Source organism: Sander vitreus, chromosome 1 (genome assembly GCF_031162955.1).
Source record: "Sander vitreus isolate 19-12246 chromosome 1, sanVit1, whole genome shotgun sequence".
Lineage (NCBI taxonomy): Eukaryota > Metazoa > Chordata > Actinopteri > Perciformes > Percidae > Sander > Sander vitreus.
The window spans coordinates 20,239,572-20,258,763 of NC_135855.1; the positions used below are offsets into that span (position 1 = coordinate 20,239,572).

Sequence of the window (19,192 nt, forward strand, 5' to 3'; positions counted from 1 at the left end):
TCATTTCATTATGGGTCTGTGTTGAAGAGATTTGAAATAATCTAAAAATCCAAATTAAGCCAAATGAACCGTTAACTTTTGAGCAACCACATTGTTTCTGTCTTCAGGAGCCTTCAAGCCTTGTGAGCACTTGCTGGGTAACTGGATGATTCGTCTGACAGTCTGGTTCATCTGCCTGGTGTCGCTGGTCTTTAACAGCCTGGTGCTGGTGGCCACCTTCTCCCCAACACACCGAGCCGCAGGCCATTCCCACTCCCTCACTCCGTCTCTCTCCCCGGCCCGGCTGCTGATGGGGCTGCTGGCCCTGGCCAACCTGCTCACAGGCCTGTATGTCGGCGTGCTGACCGTGCTCGACGTTGCCACCTGGGGCTCGTTTGCGGAGTTTGGTGTGTGGTGGGAGATGGGGCCTGGCTGTCAGGTCACAGGAACTCTGGCCGTCTTCTCGTCCGAGTGGGCGGTCTTGTTACTCTCACTGGCAGCCGTGGAGCGCAGCGTGGCCGTGCGGACAATTCTTGGGAAGGTAATGATGTCACCCAGAAGGAACGGCGGCAGCTATTGCAGATGTTGGAGAGGAGATCAACGCTTCAGCCTTGCAGCAGGACTACTGGGGCTGCTGGCTGCTGCTGGAGCCTGCCTGCCTCTCCTGACCTCCAGTGACCAGTCCGCCTCTCCTCTCTGCCTGCCCTCCGCTGGCGGAGAGGGTCCCGCTCTGAGTGTTACAGTCATTCTGGTGCTGCTCAACGCGCTGGCTTACCTGTTCACTGCAGCTGTGTACACCCAGCTGTACTGCCACCTGGGCAGGGTGGAGCTGGCCGATCCAGAGCAGACAGGCGCCCTGCGACACGTTGCCTGGCTCATCTTCACCAACTGCATCTTCTTCTGCCCCGTGGCAGCTTTCTCCTTCACCCCTCTTTTGACTGGCTCTACAGCCGGCGGCCCAGAGATTGCCAAGTCCGTCACCCTCATTTTCTTCCCGCTGCCTGCGTGCCTGAACCCAGTGCTGTATGTGTTCTTCAGCCCGGCCTTCAGGGAGGACTGGCTGAGACTACGTGGCCGCGGAGGAATGACCAGGGAGGTGAAGGCTGGAGCTGAAAGTCACGGAGATGATGGTGGCGGAGGGTCCGAGCTCACAGACGGCGGCTCCTCCACCCACCTGGGTTTTGACTGTGGGGTGTACTCACAGCTTTGTGGAGAGACAGTTGTATGCGAGCAGTGCGAGGCTGCGCTGCATGCCAGAACCTGCTCTTCTCCCTCGTCCTCCACGGTCTGTAGACACTTGGTGAAGTCTCACAGCTGTCCCACCCTCCTGGCGGGAGCTGCAGTGTGCCAGCGTGCTGCAGGGTTTTGGGCAGACAGCGGCACACCCTCTGCTCAGTCTGAGTATGCAGACGAGGGGGACTCGTTTGTGTCAGACAGTTCAGACCAGGTTCAGGCCTGTGGCAGAGCCTGCTTCTGTCAGAGCAGAGGCCTTCCTCTGGTACACTACTCATACAACATACCTCGAGTCAAGGACTAAGGACGCTTCAGAGCTCCAGTACATCTGTGGGCACAGATCTCTCTGTCATGTGAATTTAGATCCTACAAGAATATGTAAACATTTTTATATCAAATAACAAAATGTGCCAACTAAAACACTATTCAGCAAGCACTTATGTTTGTAATTACTGTGTAAACAGAGATGCAACCAATCATTTAAAGGGAACTTGGTATGCTTTATGAACTTAAAGACCATTTCTATGTGAGCTGAACTGAGCACATCATGTTACAAACTAGTCGACAAAGGATCTCGCAAAGGAAAATGTTGCCACCAGTGCCTGCCTCTTGCTTTCGATTGGATCTCCTGATGTTGCGAGCCTCAGTGTTTGTGTCAAAGGTTTTGTGATTTATCTGTTTTACCTGTACTTATAAGCTTTTTCAATTTTAATGGCTACACATCTTGTCAATTTTTAAAGCTTCTCCACAGCAACTGTTGATTTTATACTTTGATTTTTTTGTTTTGTTTTTACATAAATGTAGCAAATGTAATAATCATTGTAGACTTTTCTGTGTGAATGTAACTTTTCAGGTGGTCTTCACCTACCAGAGCGGGATAATGTAACGTCAGCAATAACTTCTGCCATGCCTGCCTGTGATCGTAATCAGTGTGAGAATGGTATAAGTAAATGCCAGTCTATAATAAACACGTCTTTGCTTTAAGTTACTAAGACTAAGAATGTGATAAACGTAGCAGATATCACTGTTATAGTACAGCTATGCTTGGTGGTGGTGAAAGATGTTATTTATTGTTTGAGCAGCAGGACGGTGGAGACAATTTCAGGTGGCCTTTGAATGATGAATATACCCCAAGCATTCACCAAAACTACAGGACCTCTCTTTGTTTAATTCTTCACCAAAAAATAGTACACACTATGTACTGAACTATGTTGGGTCATTAGTCTGAAAGATAATTCCAGTTGTTTTTTTGTTTTTTTTAAATCTGGGCCTTATATTCTGACTTGTTTGCTATCATGCTGTTTGATTTGGATCAAACTTTTTTCTTGACTGCAGAGCTACACATTGTATTTTCCATTGGACAAAGAGACACATCAAACCCAACAAACATTGCCTTTTCAGTACAATAACGCTTAAATAAGACCTGCTTTTACCTGATGTTCAGATTTCTGGCTGACAGAACAATTAAGAAGTGTTGACTGTTGAATACAGTGTGTTTAATAAGCGTAGACTGTTTCCTATAAATAAAACCTGCCCAACATTGATCAAAGGAATAATTTAACAGTGCTTATTTGCTGTCTTGCTGACAGTTGGATGAGAAGATTAATACCACTCATCACATATCTGTATGCTAATGTTTAGGCTATAGCTTAGCTTAGTTTAGCATAACGACTGAAAGCAGAGGGAAATTTTTTTCAAAAACTGAAGGATTAAACAAGTGCGATATAATGTATAAACTAGTGAGCTTTAGATGCTCTGGTATGTAACCTTTGGACAGAGTAAGACTAGCTGTTTACCCATTTTCAGACTTTATGCTAAGCTAAGCTAACCTGCTGCTGGTTTTAGCTTCATATTTAGCGTACATATATGAGAGTCGTATCACTTTTAAAATGTAAATCTCGGCATGAAAGAACATTTCCAAAAATTTCACTAAAGAAAAAAGTAAACATTTGTTTTATTTTGCTCCACCAATTGTAGAGGTTTGGTGAACAACAAGCAACAAAAAGGAAATCCCAAAAATTCAACTGTATTCACACAAGTTGAACTTATGAGAAGAGTGATAGCTGACGTACATTTCTGCTTGATTTAAAATGTATCATTAAGCATAATTTGGCTTGTGAGCGACAAGTTAAATACAATAATACCGTCCAAGTAAAACACATGAATGTAATCCCACTCTTCCACTTCTTCCAACATGATGTGAACACAGCACAAGACTGGCAGCCAGCTGAGTCAACAAGAACATATGCAGTGCCAAAAAGTATAAAATGGACCATTATAATTGAAATATGGGTAATTATTATTCAACCACAGATATTTAAAGAAGTATCTGCATTGTGGATCTTCACTTTTCGGCTCTACAGTGCAATAGTTGGCAACATTTTGACCACAATAAATGGGCACGATGGTAAAAAAGTATGAAAATAAGGCCTATCTTTAAACTAATTCACTGCCTCCAGTGTCTTTCACACTTACTGTATGTTCATTTCAGTCTGTATTATTGTACAGGTCATCAAAAGAGCAATTTTATATAGTAAAGTATTTTAATGTAGATGTCTTTTTACCCTGAGAGCTGACCTGAGACTGCGTGTGACGAGGGATTGACTGATGTTTGGTGTGTTGGAGCATGACTGTACACATTAAAGGTGGATACACCCTCAGAGCGTGTATCCACAAGTGTATGTCATGTGAGTGCTCAGGAATTTAGGCAATGTAGGGAAATGTTTTCTCTCACCAACAAGACTTTCTTGTGTCCTTATAATGCACCATTTCATTTGAATCTCTGAATTTTATTTTCTGTTTTCCATGTAGTCATTTGTCTCGACTGGGTATGTAAATTCTTGCACCAACCAAAATGTCCGTTGATTGTTTGAGGTGTCCCATCTGGTGAAAATGTACAAATATTTTAGTAGGTTGGTTATTGGTTTTCTTTTTTGTATTTGTATGTAAATTATTTGAAAAGAAAACTAGTAATCAAGAATGGGATGCTCACTAAGGAAGCTACCTCCTCGACTGCAGTGGCTACCAGCAGTGCTTTGTAAAAGAAAAGTCTGTTTTCATCTGTTGTGATTCTTTTTGTTTGCATTCTTAGCTTTATTTTGACACATGGTTGTACACCATCATTTTAGATAGGTGCAAATTGTGGGAGGAATCTATGTACTGTATACTGTGATTATTATTTTTTTTTAAACCTAACTATAAACTATGAAATTATTTGTTTTATCTTTTATAGATACAAACTTGCAGAATAATACAGACTATAAAAAGAATCTCACTTAATTTCAGTTCAAATTAAAATCTTATTTGTAGTTTTTCATGTGCGATCTCCCAAAGTTGTTTTATTTTGTTCAAGTAGATAAAAAAATTCTATAAATTGTGAATGAATAAAATTGGAAGAACACAACCATTTTTATTTACCTTGGTGTTAAAATTAAAACACTGCAGCGACCGTTATCTTTATCAAATATGTCATCATATATGTGAAATTATTGTACATTTCTATTTTGTTTAATACTTGTTGTCATATCACATCTTTCTGGCTAAAGCAGCTCTGCCACTTTTAAGTCACTGCACATATGTTTCCTGGGATTGGAGATAATATAGAAAAATTATGTTTATTGCAATATGGCATAGAAAGGTCAAATCGCCTGAAAATGAAAATATTGACATATTTTTTCTCCCAGCAGAGTTCCCATTGGACTCTGAATGTCACTATGACAAATCAAAAGAGAATTTACCATGGTGATGAATAAACTTTGAACTCAGTGAGGACTTATTGTTCTACTTACCAAACCTTTGATACATACTCCAAACTGAGTAACATCAAATAGTCCGATCACTAAAGAGAAATGATGTAAACTTGGTTGGCAGTAAAGATAAAGTGTCTAATTTCTGCTTAGAAAAATTTCCCAAAAAGCAGTTTTTAGCAGCTAGGCAGTCCATCACTTTGGTCTAGACTGAAATATCTCAACAACTATTGGATGAATTACCATGAGATTTTGTATAGACATTCATGGTCCCCAGAGAATCAATCCTAATACTTTGTTGATCCCCTGACTTTTCCTATAGCGTCCCGGTGAAGTCAAAGTTAACATTTATCCAGTGAAATATCTCAACATCTACTAGATAACAATGTAAGCATGCTTAAACGATGAACTAAGATGGTGAACATGATAAGTTCATGATGTTTATGTTTAAGATGATGTTTTCCTACTAAACATCATCGTGTGTTGCATGTTGGCATACTGACGTTCCGTAGTGGAAAGTTATTCAGTGAATTTATTTTAGTACAATATTGGGGTACTTGTACTTTACTTGAGCATTTCCATTGCATGCTAATATGTAGGCTATTGCTCCCCTTTTACTCCACAAGTATTTATTTGACTGCTTTAGGTACCAGTTATTTTGCAGATTCAGATTATTAATACAAAATCCACTAATAAATCCTGATGCATTTATTGGCAGCACCTTTACCAGCTGCAATATTAAAGTGTGTACATTAATGCATAAAGAGCACTTTTAGTTTTGTACTTTAAGTGTATGGTGAAGGTAATACTTTTTTTTTTTTACTTAAGTAACATTTTGACTGCCTTTAGACTTTAACTTGTGACGGAGTATTCTACACTGTGGTATTGCTACTTTTCTACTAGTTCTTCCACCACTGCCAATGTTAGCGTTTAGCTTAAAGCGCTGCTGTGCCCCACAGAGCTGCTAGCTGTAGACTTGGTCTTGTTAAAATAGTTTCAGCTGCAAGTTCATCATTTTAGGGATGAACTGTTTTGTCTAAACTGGACCTTTCCAAGCCCGTTAACACGTTTAAGACCCTTTGTGCCATTTGGTGGAATTTCCTTTCACCTCCCTTTACTGGCTCTCTTTATTACTCGTGTAGTGAGCTGTAACTTGGTGATGAGTGAAAAATAACCTCTGGGGTTTTATAAAGAAACAGACGTGTCATTTGAGAAGTCCTGTTTAGCTTTGAACCGTGTTGCCTTTTCACTTGTAATTTATGGATTTTGGTGAATCCCTGTGTCAAAACACCTGGCAAAAGTGGAGGCGCTGTAAGGCATTCGTCATGTATATTAATAGTGGCCCGGTGACATGTACAAAGACTCACTGGATCTTTTGCAGCTGTACATTGAGAGGACACAGGAAATATTTACATTGAAGGCATTAAAGGAATAACTGCGGATTGATGTTACAGCACCTCCCGCTCAAGAACACCACCATGTGTTCCTCTTCACTCACATGTCCCCAGTGGTAAAAGGACATCATAGCTATTCCAGCCCTTCACACACATCCGTCTGTGGCGTGCACATTAGGCACATGCCTCACACCTATGGCTTTAGCAAGGCTTTGTTACAATAAAACTAAGCCCTCAACAACTCTTGTCCATTCCTCTGGACCTCTGAGTATCACTGGCATGCTCTCATTCATTTTATGAATGCCATGGCTGCCAAAGCTATCATGATGGCAATTTTACTGGTGTCCACTTGTGCTCCACTACTGACTACACTGTAATGCCACTACTTGATAATATGACTAAATGAAATCACTCACGTGTTTTTGAAGCATATATATTGACCTTTGTAAGCACACAAACAAATCCAAACACTGCAATCCATTTCTTTAGATCAGCTGAAAAGAATGAGAAACAAGATGACATTGCTACCTTCTTTGACTATTATGCATATTTACTGGACACAATTATCCATTAATCTCTACTCTACTAAATGAGAGTAGAATTCAGTAATCCAGTGGTACACATGATACTAACACAACAGTGACGAAGATACATGATGATTCCAGAAGATGAAAGTGGTGCAAACACAAAAAAGGATTTGGGTTAAACAGTTTGTGATGCAGGTGAAGAGTTTCTCGTGACACAAAAACAGTCAACATGCAGGAGACAAATCGATCTTCTCTTCAGTCAGCAGCTCCAACCTCCTCACTTCTTCTCTTCTTTAGCAACTTGAGCTGCAAGCCAGGAACATAAGTCAAGATTCAGAGGCCTTGATAAGTCAACAAAGTTACATTTGTAGCATGATTATTAAATGCAAATACATATTTTTCCACAGTGTATCACTATGGGGTTTTTTTTGTATAAAAAAAATTAAATTGTATGACTTAAACCAAGCAATGGTTATAAGCAATGACAGATGTTGTTGTCCACTTGGGGGATGCAGAAACAAGGTGTGAACACAGTATTGACATATCATCACCTTCTAAGTTGAGATGACGAACTTGTTTTCAAACCTATTTACACGTCCAGCAAACATCTTTTAGCTCCACTATGTCCACCAGCTAGTCGCTAACAGTCTGTCTGCTGTTTGGTGCTAATCACGTAGTGTACGGTGAGTTTTTAGAGCTTTTCCAATGAAAACGACGCTATCAGAGCTGTGAGAGTGAATGAAAACAATAAAGTTGCCGGCCAAAAGAATTAAACAATTATCTAATAGATAATAATACAAGTCTGTAGAGCTGTGGGGAACTGCAGACACTGGTTATAATTGTCTATGGGTTCATCACTAGTGACCTCATAAACAGGTAGTCATGTGATCCATTGTTAATATAAAAACATTGATTATAGATTCTTTAATTGTATGTATTTTTTGTTACTATAGATACTAGATATAAACTAGAAATAGATTCAGTGGAAATTGAGAAACACGTAAAATAAAGCATATAGAGATTTCACCACAGGAAAAACAAGTGCTATAATTTAACCTGATGAAAATTCGTACTATATTCTCACATTTACACTAATATATATGTTTTTCTTTATGTGGACTTTCATGATAAAACATTTATTATTAAAAAAATAAAAAGTAGGGGAAAATACCAGAGGAGGAAATGACGTGTCTAAGTGGGTCATGAAAAAGAGGACACATGCGTTTCTGTCTCTGTACCACCCAGCAGAATACTTACGGCGGACCTCCAGTTTACACTCCACTATGTCCTCTCCGCTGTCATTGACTGCTTTGCACATATACACTCCTCCATCGAACATACAGGGCTTACGGATCTCCAGCGTCAGAACACCTTGTTTACTGAGCATCCGGTATTTGGCTTCATTCGAGATGTCCATCTTGTTTTTGTACCAGGTCACTTTGGGCTAACAACATAGGTAAGTATTATAGTACGTCAGGTGATACTTTTCACAATCTGCAATACTCTTACAATTAGGCCATAATTTAGTACTAGTCCATTAGTCATCACTGGCTTTATCTGGTGGATACTGTTTCACTGAGAATATGGTGTTTATTACTTCCTACTAATCCCCAAATGTCTGCATGAAGAGGTGTGTGTGTGTGTGTGTGTGTGTGTGTGTGTGTGTGTGTGTGTGTGTGTGTGTGTGTGTGTGTGTGTGTGTCAGAGGTTATAGGTATACGTGTCTGATGGTTTGTGAGTATTTTTCCTTTGCTTTAATTCTTTGTTGTTGAATGTTAAATAAAAAATATTTGTAGTATTTGTAGTGTGAAAGTTCATTCTTGGCTCTCAACTGTATGTTTGAAAACTCTGGAAAAAGTTGTTATTTGGAACTTGAGTTTGGATTGGTGCTATTTTCAATGTATGGCTCATGCTTAACTTTGAAAGCAAACATCGACAAAAAGTCCTTAAAGTGCTCGAATGTAATCATAACAGCTACTGTAATATGGTTGAAAGCTCTGGAAATAATTAGCTAGAAGTAGGAGTTGTTTTGTCAAAACTTCACTTAAAATGTCTTCCATTAATTTGTTTTTCTTTACAATAAAAAGTATGATAAGATTTGTGTTTGTTAGTGCTATGAAATCTGTAAATTTGCATATTATGTCATGAGCCTACTGACCTTTGGCATTCCTCTGACAGAGCAGCTGAGGGTCGTGCTGTATCCTGCTATGATAGAACGGTTCACCAACGGATGTGTGAACTTGGGAGCCTGTGAGAAGTCATGTTCCTTGTAGGTGGGCGGCTTGTACTCGATACCTGAGCAGAGAGACAGACCACAACTGGGTAATTGGATATTGTTTTCTTCAGGACATACAATCAGAACCACAATGGTTTTGCACTAATTATATATGTGCAGTCAGAGGATGAGCTCACCTGTTTTCTGGATGTAAGCGCTGTCTGCTGTGTTGCAGGGCTCTGGGCTGAGACCCACCAGGTTGATGGCAAAGACTCGGAAGACATACTCATTCCCCATGATGAGGTCAGATGCGACGCAGTTGGTTCGCCTGTACTGCTCGTAGACTGTATACCACTCCTTCATATGAATCACAAAAACATGTTGCACATTCAGTTTTTTTCTCCAATTCAATATGTAGTTTATGTTGTACAGGTGGAAAATGTGAAGAAAAAAAAATTAGCGGAGAAATGGCGTTATGAGGGGGTTACTAAATGATTTGATGGAAATGTTGTGAATCATATGCTGTGGCCTTCACAATCACCACATCTCAACCCAACTGAACACCTATAGGTGATTTTAGAGGTAAGGTTGATAGTGAGCTAAGTGGGGAGTTGTAATTAAGAAACTCCTTTATCTCTCTTATAATGTTAAAACATAATATGAAAAAACAAATTACTATTAATATAAAGGCAGAATAAGGTTAATCACGTCAGATTTCCCTATTTTGCAGCCAATTTCAGTCATAAGGGTCCACTGTTTGTTCACTGAGACTAATTATATTTGCTAAATAAATTATGGCAAATAACATCAGACAATACTATTCTAGATATATCACTGATTTGATTTCAAAATACCTTCACAATGTACCTGAAACTAAAGGAGTTAAAGGAGTGCAATTGCTCACAGTTTAAATGTATTTATTTAGGTACAAGAATGAAATAGGATATGGGCAGATTTAAACTGCATCAGCCATTATCTGACATCTAACAGGTACACAGCACATTGTTATTGGTAACATGATGATCAGCATCCCCAAGCTTGCTATAAAGAGATGCAAGGAAAATTAATTTGATCTAATAATGACTACAGTGAAACATGAACCATCACCCAAGCTGGGCAGGAAAACAATGGCCCTGCGTCACCTTACAGACAATCCAGACCAGGTCAAGGCTACAAGTATAAGATTAGGACATTCCTGGCCGATATCGTTCCTGGCAGCTCGAGGTGGAGGACGGTGCCAGTTGGAGGTCTTGCCAACAGGCCCATGATGCATCGCTCCTGGCCAGCAGAGGAAACTGCATGCTCAGCATTGGCTGATTACAGTTTATGTGTCACAAGGGAGGCTAAAATATCCCTCTGTGTCCATGCAGCATTCATCCTCACACATGTAGAGACCTCCTCACACATGTCAATAGAAAGGGAGGTTTGCAAATGTGGCTTTACAGCAGCTCAGTTGGTGGTTGACCTGCAATGGACCAGTTTCAGTGAGCAAGAAATTTAAACATTGCCTTATTCTAAAAAGACCTCTGGATGTCATATGTTGTTGCTAGTAACTGAGACTTGAGACTGGAGTTAGGCCAGGTCCAAATTACTTTAAATTGAATCAGTGTGGGTAGTGTCAATATGTCTAGAAATATATGCTTTTTGAGGGTACAAGTGCAGGAAGAAATGTTCTTTATTGTTACTCATTTTGACTGCAGCTGCTCATTATTTGGTTGCGCAACATGCTAACATCAACATTTGGATTTGGTCTCTTTAAAAGTAAATTATTTATCTACATTGGGTTCAGGGAGGTTTTCAACACAGCCTTTTCAGCCTGGGTCCAAAGCTTTCCAGTAAAAACCTCTGATGTGATTTAATTAGCATAATAATTGCCTATACCATCAACATCAGAAACTTGTTTTCAGCTTCACTTGAATGTTATATAAAAACAAATGTAAGCTTTGCTGCTAGCACCCAAGGGTGCGGAGTCTCACCATGGTCTTCTTGTCAGCTTTCTGAATGGTGTAACCAGTTATTTCACAGTTACCGTTGTCCTTCGGCGGCTTCCACTCGAGTGCCACATTGAAGCCCCAGATATCTGTGATCTTCAGAGCCTGAGGGGGCCCTGGGAGATCTACAGAGGAGAAATCTGAATTGTGAGTAACTTCCCACTACAATGATTGTATTTATTTAAAACAATAATACCCACTGCCAGCCCTAAATGTGTTCAGTCCTGCTTACCAACAATCTGCAGTGTGATACTTGCTGTGTCTTCCATGTTCTCAATCTGCACCTGGAGTTCATACTTCCCAGAGTGTTTTCTCTCTGTCTTGCGGATGAAGAGGATTGTATCCGTATCGCTGTTCCTGACACTAGCGAATGTGGGGCTCAGAAGCTCCCCATCTTTGCTCCATGTGACCTTTGGCCTGGGCTTACCCTGCATGACCAGAAAAGTTTCAGTTCAAGATGCTATACGTCAGGTCAAAAATAACAAATGATTTCAGATGTTACATAGCAAAGCTAACCTGGGCTCGTTGAACACAGAAACACAGCTACTAAAGGCTAACCTAGCTTGAAACATTAGTTAAATTGTCTCCTCTCTCCGCTTGTTGCGTTCAACATGAGAATGAGACTAAGCTGGCCTGGATGAGTGTATACTTTCCAACCTAAGAGGGGTTTGTGCTGTGTTAATTGACTCACCCAGCCACTGTTTCAAGTTTTTAGGTGTATTTACAAAAGGTTTTGCTGTGGGAAAATAAAAATAAGAATCAGTCTTCCAAAACATGTTTGTCTCCAGTGTGTGTGACCTGCGGCGTCCATCCACTTGAGGCTCTCCGCCTCTGCTTCCTGAATCAATCCTCCATAACACTCCCACCTTCCGCTTGAGCTGGGTTAAATCAGCATCACACAAACACGCCCCATCATGTGTCACAAGTCAGTACTGACCCTTTCGGCACTAACTACATTCACTGAAAGACCTGTCGTAAGATTTTTCAAGGAAACATTGCCATAGAAATATGGCCGTATAGTCTGTCACTACACCGTATTTGTTACAAACATGATGCTTGACCTTCCACGTAGCCACCAACAGGTCAAGATTTCCCCTGGCCCAACACTTTTTGAAAGTTACATGTTAAAGTAATAATCTCAAGGAATTTCAATTAAATAAATGTCCCTTACTGTAAGTCACTATCTATGGCCGAATGAAGTAACAGTGGTGATTGAGCCTATGGTCGACTGATGAAAGCCCTTGCATTTGCAGTATTATGAACTGGTTGTCTGAGGTGTCATTCCCTGGGAAAAATCACAAGCGGCGGCAGAGTTAGTGACGTGTTTTCCGTCACCCAGCACCCAGTGGTTGGTCCTCCAGAGAGGGTAGGCGGAGCTAAAACAACAGTCCTGCGTTAAACTGCCAACTGAGCTAACTGATGTCACACACTGTTTGGATCTCTGGGAAGTGAGATCCAAAATCACACCTGCAATTACCACTTAGTGCCATGGGTGCCGCCAAAAGAACCAAAAGGAGATTTTCAAGATTTAAAGGTGCTCTAAGCGATGTTGGGTGACGTCGCTTCTTGTTGATGTTCGAAGTATTGTCAAACAAAACGGAGGCTAGCTTGCCCCACCCTCCTCCTCATCCTGTCTCCTCCCCCTCCCTTCCGCGCACTAACCCCTCAACCCCCACCCCCAAATCCTTCTTGTTGGTTATTGGCTGGAACACTGTTATGTTTCGTGGTGCAGGTTGGTGCAGTTTGTTTTTGTTGCCGTTTGTGGAGTTGGGCTGTCTACAGAGAGCGCGTTTTTTTTACAGTGTGTTCAGGGGACAGGCAGCTAGCGGATAGTGAGAAGATGTTTGCTGTATGTGACAAAAAAATGTAGCCTAAAAAACGTGTGACATTGCTTAGAGCACCTTTAACTTTACGTAAAGGTATTTATAAGTATTAGTATACGTTTTCTCTTCACTTCACCTTCAGACCAAACTTTACATGTTTCACCCGACTGCTGCTAAGTATCTAACAACACTAAAGATGCCTTTCGGTTTTTGATATAGATACTAATGTGACAATATATAGCATGAGGGTGTAGAAACTGGTCAGCCAGTTTGTCAAGAAATATAAAATTACATTTACCGTAATCGCAGCAAGCATTTTATCCAAATCTTCGACCCTTACAGGTGTGTACATTCATGTTCATGTTGTACATTTATGTTTCACCCTGATGTGTGCACTGTATAAATACATAAGAAAAGCATTGTAGTGTTTGAATGATGATTTCAAGAAGGTGTACTGTACTGCACCTGGAATTGAATCACAAGATTGACAATTTCTCCAACTGTCTTGATAAGAGTCTGGCGGAGATTTCTGGGGAGCCAAATTTTAGGGCGTTCTGTGAAAGAAAAAAACACAATAAGAGGCATGACGGGGACTAAAAAAAATGGAAGAAACTCAAGACTAAAGGGTGAGTTTAAATTAGGAGAAATATTTAGCTATATGTATTGGATGAAACTAAATGAGCAGAGTGTCGTCAAAAGTCACCACTCTATAAATACTCACGCATTATCTCTCTGATGGTGACAGGCTGAGCCAGAGTAGTGGGAACACTGGGTCCTGCCATGTTGTAGGCCCGCACACGGAACTGCAGCTTGTCTCCGGTGGTGAGATTTTTGATGGTCAATGATGTCCGGTCAGTCAGACCCTGAATGGCTGGTATCCATTCATCTGCTATAAACAGGAAACACACAACAAAAGGGGGACAACAATTCATGACAGCAAATACAATTCAGATATATACTATAATTCCAGTCATAATAAATATCAAGTACAATACAAGTTTTTGGTAATCTGACTGTCCTGTATCGGATGTTTGGATATTTGGAGGGATCAACAACTACTCTTTACTGTAAATAACTAATTGGTGTATGTAAATGTTAATGATATATGCCTTAAAAAAACTTTTCCTTAACAAAAGCATGCAGGCGGGTGGCTCAAGCACTTACTGCCCTCCTTGCAGTACTCAACCCCATAACCCTCGAGTTCAGCTGAGCCGATCCTCTCAGGCGGCCGCCACTTCAGAGAGATGGAAGTGTCACTGATGTCATCGACGCAGAGTCCAATGGGCTCACTTGTGGGGGCTGAGAGTGAGGCAGAGGGCAGATTAATGATCTCTGTTAGTCATTTAGAGCATTACTGAATTAAGTTTGGAATGAATTACTGAACAAGTGGATGAACCTGATCAGGAAAAAGTAACAAAAACTGGATCAAGTGGTTTTGAGGGGGAATGAGCAGCATGACCATGCACATCTTTGGCGGCTCCTTACTTTCAATTGAACTTTTACTTACCTACGGGCAACAGAATTGTTACCAAGGCAGCAATTTAGTTGATTTGTTGGATTTTTGAGCCAAATAAAAGGGAATCAGTTTGTGTCTGTGGCTACATGTGTCTGGTGTCTGTCTACTGTTTCTGTCCACACAATCTTAAAGCTTTAGTGCGTAACTTTTTGATATTAATGAACATCTGTTACATTCAAGCCATTGCCAAATTAGTTGCTACAAAACTAATTAAGACTATCAGTTCCACACAACTCTCTGTATTTCTCAGTATGGCTATGTTCAGAAGATTGTGTTGTCTGGTGACTGAAGCTCAAGTGAAGATATTGACCTCTTCTGAAGAGTCCATCATGTTTTTTTAATCCTTCGTGTCCTCCTTGGTTACTAGCAATTGCGTAGGGGGAGGAGTGGGGGCGCGTGCGCGATCACGGAAGGCTTGTATCATGGACGTGGACGCTCCAACAGTGTTGTTGTCATTACTTAGAATTCCTCATGGGGGAGACAGAAACTATGCACTATAACTTTATAGCAAGTAAGTACTGTAGTTGTTTTTTAGTCGCAGATTTGGTAATCTTGCGTTAAGAAATGTATTGGCGTAACTAAACAATGTTAATTATCCAGGGCCTGTGGTGCCTGGTTGTGTGAGAAATCAGAAATACAGTTTACATTTCATTTACGTAGTAAAGAGTGATGTAAATTAGTATATATTTAACAACAGACTGCAACTGCAGACAACAGAAAACGATGATGTCAATTTCAATATCAGATATTTGTGGTTGTGTTATCAGTTATCAAAACTCTATTAGCCTGTAAGCCTGCGTACGTCATCTGGGAAAGATGAGCCGGTTGACTGACCTGGAGTTCACCGCAAGGCTGAAGTCTAAGTGCCGGCTGTATTTTCCGTCCCACAAGGATTAAATGACGTTATTTAAGTTTGCATCAAAAGACTTTGATTTATCAGCCACTTCCTACACACTGTTTTCACCACAGAAGTGCCAAAAGCAAACAACCAATGTCACAACAAGTTTAAGCTGCAGAGACTTGTTTTCAAGTAAAAATGCAAACAATGAAGCAATATTATTATGACAGTGTTTAGCATTGAGATGTACTCTCATTTGATGTTATTTATGTCTATTGTAAAACTGTAGTAGTCAAGGAAATATATATATTATAATTATTCAATTACAATTATTATATTAATTATATATACATATTGTATGTATCATTGACTTCTAATAGAGATAAATAATGGCCATAGAATTATTTTGAGTGAGACTGAAGAAACTTATAAAAAAAAAGTAAAACATTTATTTTGTATTTAAATTAAAGATAAATCCTGATGACACATTAAAAATGTCACTACTGATTCAGCATTTCAAACTTAGTAAATTAAACTTTTGCCAAAGCCATTCCAACAAAAATAATTTCATCAAAAATTAACAAGACATCCCAAATATACAATATCAGCTACTAATACTGGAAGTATGAGAATTTGGGGCGAGTAACCCACACGTACTATGACTAGATTTGCGCATGGTGCAGTGAATAATCCTCCAAATGGCAACAGAGAAGAACTTTATTGTTCTGAGGTAATATTTAGTCAACCATATAGTTTCATGTTGTTGCAACAACTCCATGTCACAGGACACAAGTATTCAGTGTAGGCAAATTATGGGAACACCTGTATGGGGTCATGGGTTTCCTTGTGTGTAGAAAGTCACAACAGCAGGAATCGTTTGTAAAGTAGTTCAGGGTGGTCTGGACAAAAGGTGCAGAGCAAAAATCTCATTCAGATGTGTATTAAAAGCAAATCACAAACTGCCATGACTAAACCGTGCTCAACACTTTCAAACACCGCTGAAAAAGAGTGGCTGGAATATGCAGTCAATTAAGTTTCATTTCTATTTCTAAAACCTACATGATGATCCAACATCTCAAAATGAATAACACTAGTACCAGCAGGTTGTGGCTCTGGTTCAGCAGCAGGAACGGGCTCCACAGGGGTATCCTCTGCAGGGGGGACACTTTCTGTTGGGGGGATACCCTCTGCTTGTGGTGTCTCATTCTCAGCTGGAGCTCCCTCTTCCTCACTGGGGGCTGCCTCTGCAGGGGCGGCTGCTGCTGGTGGTTCACTACTGGCTTCTGGTTCCTGTTCGACTACAGGAGGTGGAGGCATCTCTGTCTCAGGCTTGCTGGCTTCCACCTTTTCTGGTGCCTCCACTGCAGCATGTTTCTCTTTTTCCACTGGCTTCTTCTCAGCTGTCTTTGGAAGTTTAGGCTTTGTCATCCTTTAACCGAGTGTAGCAGTCCTGCTGCTGACTGAAGCTGGTGGCTTGTACGTGTCTGGCTCTTCTGATGCTGCCTTACTTTAACCTATATTCTCTCTCTCTCTCTCTCTCTCTCTCTCTCTCTCTCTCTCACACACACACACACACACACACACACACACACACACACACACACACACACACACACACACACACACAGTCTCTCATTCTCTTTGCTGTAGCGACAACAATTCTTCCTCTGGAGCAGCCTCCACAGTAGCGTGAACCCCTCTGTGTTAAGCAGCTCGCCCAATCAGAGCCGAGTGCTTCCAGGCCATTATTTATAGAGAGGGAAGCCAAAGATAGTTTCCTTATCAGCTGTTTTACAAGCAAGTGGCCATCTGGATACAATTATGTCCTCTCTTAAATCAACAAGTGGAGAACGAGATGGTGGTTCAAGAATCAGTGATAGTATAGTAGACTAAGAGTCGATGCAAACCTGAGCCCCTGCTTTATAGGTACTGTCAGGAAAGTAAGATAGGACATCTTACTAAACTGGTCACAGACATCTGGATCACCACACCATGATGATTTGTTTAGTAGTTCATATGGAAGGAAGTAAAACAAGTCTGATTATCAAGCTTGCATCTTACTCAACCTCCCCCCTCATGTTTCTATGTTCAGGACCAACATGAAGAATGCCCAGGTGCTGTATGGAATAGCATGCTTGACATATACATTGTATATAATAAAGATTTAGACGATGAGTCTAGAAAAGAACATCATAAACGAAAAGGTCTCCTTAGAGAAGTATAGTAGAGACTGACTATGTGATTAAAAGCTGACGTAAATTCCTCATTGAAAAGGACTTAAAGCCATCAAAAACTTTGATTTGAACCTTAACTATTTCTCTATAACATTTAATATTCATGGTCAATGTTTTTAAAATATCTTGAGGTATTATTTAGGATTATCACTTAAAAACACACTTAATATGCTTCATCAGGACTGCGTGGGTGTGCTTTGATCATATATATTTGATTGATAGTGACGAAACAACCCACTAACTGTAGAATTCTTAAGTCAAAGTAGGGTTGGGCATCGTTTGGATTTTAACGATTCTGATTCCAATTCCGATTCTTCCTTTCGATTCTGGTTCTTATCGATTCTCGATTACGATTCTTTGAGGGGTGGAGTTGAAACGGGTCACATGCTTATTTCACAAATAAGAGGAAAGTTTTATTTTGAGTCAATGGTGGTTTGCAGTTTTACTGGGCTTTTTCAACGTAAAATAAAGCCCCACTAGAGCGCTGCTTACTATGCTCCAAGGCTGCAACACAACAAGCATCTGGCCGCTTCGGAAAGCAAAACTTGCGCATGTTAAATTGGGAAGCGATGATCGGATTTGAAACCAAATCCTCTAAACGATTCCAAACAATTCCTTTAAAGAAGTGATTCCGATGGAATCGTAATTTTTGAAATGATTCCAAGTAGGAATCGGTTCTCGATGCCCAATCCTAAGTCAAAGCCTCTTAGTTGTGACTTCGTCGGTTCAACAAATTTCAATTTTGCTCAACTTTCAGACAAATCGTTTGCAAGTGGTCATGTCATATGGGTAAGTATTTGTTCAGGGCTGTTCAGGCTTTACATGGATGCAATATTGTGAATGCTATGGTAGAGAGGAAAGGTTCTTTGGATTACATGCACTGCAGGTCTTGTGGAGTACTAATGCATTTGTGAAAAAGCTGTATGAAGCCTTTTGTGACTCCAGAGGGAGCTGTGTGAAGATAAATTGCCTCACTTGAATCAGCGTCGGTTGGGTCTGAAGACTGAAGTTTGAAAATGAAAAAAGTCTGGAGATGTGGAGTTAAAAGAAGGGATCGTACCAGACGTCTGTAGCCCACTCCTCATCTCTGCTTAAGGCTAGCGGCTTGGGGCTACATTAGCCGCTACTAGCATAGCTCACCTGAATTTCTGTCCGTGCTCAAGTTGCATTGTGTATGTAATGTAGGCGGCAGGTGTTGACAACAAAGACGAATGCATGGAATAAAGAAGACAAACATTTTGATTCTTTTTTATTAAACTGCCAATTGAGAGTCCCACAATACTGCACTGTAAACCCAGATTTAATTGTAATTAAACTTTTTAGAGGTCATTACTTATTCTTTCATATTTTGTTGAAAACCATAATTACTAAATCACATTAGTTGTTTGCAATAATCAGCTTAAGTATGCAGTGCACAGATCACATTAAGCAGAGATAACTACGAATCTTACGTTTTTTGTATGGGAGGAGCGGGGTCATTTGAACGGTTCTGCTCTGAAGCGGTGCAAACGCTCATGGGGAACATGAACAGTTTCTGTCGTAGTTAAAGTGTATTTTTTATAATGTTCTGTTATTGTTTTGGGTGTGCATTTATCTGGGTTTTATTTTTGTATGGTTGATTTAGTGTTCATGTTTATCTACATTTATTGTATCATGACCGTGGGGACTGATGGCTTCTGGGCAGTGAGAACAACGG

The 19,192-nt window shown here is 40.4% G+C and overlaps 2 protein-coding genes across 3 annotated transcripts in view; one reads left to right on the plus strand and one right to left on the minus strand.

The window, feature by feature from the left end:
* The window catches only part of lgr4 (leucine-rich repeat containing G protein-coupled receptor 4), a 32,751-nt gene extending 30,551 nt beyond the window's left edge, over positions 1-2,200 (plus strand). For both annotated transcript variants that reach the window (XM_078247365.1, XM_078247371.1), the window contains one exon: positions 108-2,200. In XM_078247365.1, coding sequence (XP_078103491.1) covers positions 108-1,516 — 1,409 coding nt within the window. In that variant the 3' untranslated portion in view covers positions 1,517-2,200. The remainder of the gene's footprint in view (positions 1-107) is intronic.
* Positions 2,201-2,917: 717 nt separating this feature from the next.
* mybpc3 (myosin binding protein C3) overlaps positions 2,918-19,192 on the minus strand; it is a 39,616-nt gene continuing 23,341 nt past the window's right edge. Inside the window, exons 25-33 of the mRNA XM_078247380.1 lie at positions 14,073-14,207; positions 13,630-13,797; positions 13,374-13,462; positions 11,318-11,513; positions 11,071-11,210; positions 9,292-9,451; positions 9,038-9,174; positions 8,137-8,323; positions 2,918-7,185 (exon numbers count right to left, since the gene is read on the minus strand). Of these exons, the coding sequence (XP_078103506.1) occupies positions 7,157-7,185; positions 8,137-8,323; positions 9,038-9,174; positions 9,292-9,451; positions 11,071-11,210; positions 11,318-11,513; positions 13,374-13,462; positions 13,630-13,797; positions 14,073-14,207 (1,241 nt within the window). The 3' untranslated portion in view covers positions 2,918-7,156. The remainder of the gene's footprint in view (positions 7,186-8,136; positions 8,324-9,037; positions 9,175-9,291; positions 9,452-11,070; positions 11,211-11,317; positions 11,514-13,373; positions 13,463-13,629; positions 13,798-14,072; positions 14,208-19,192) is intronic.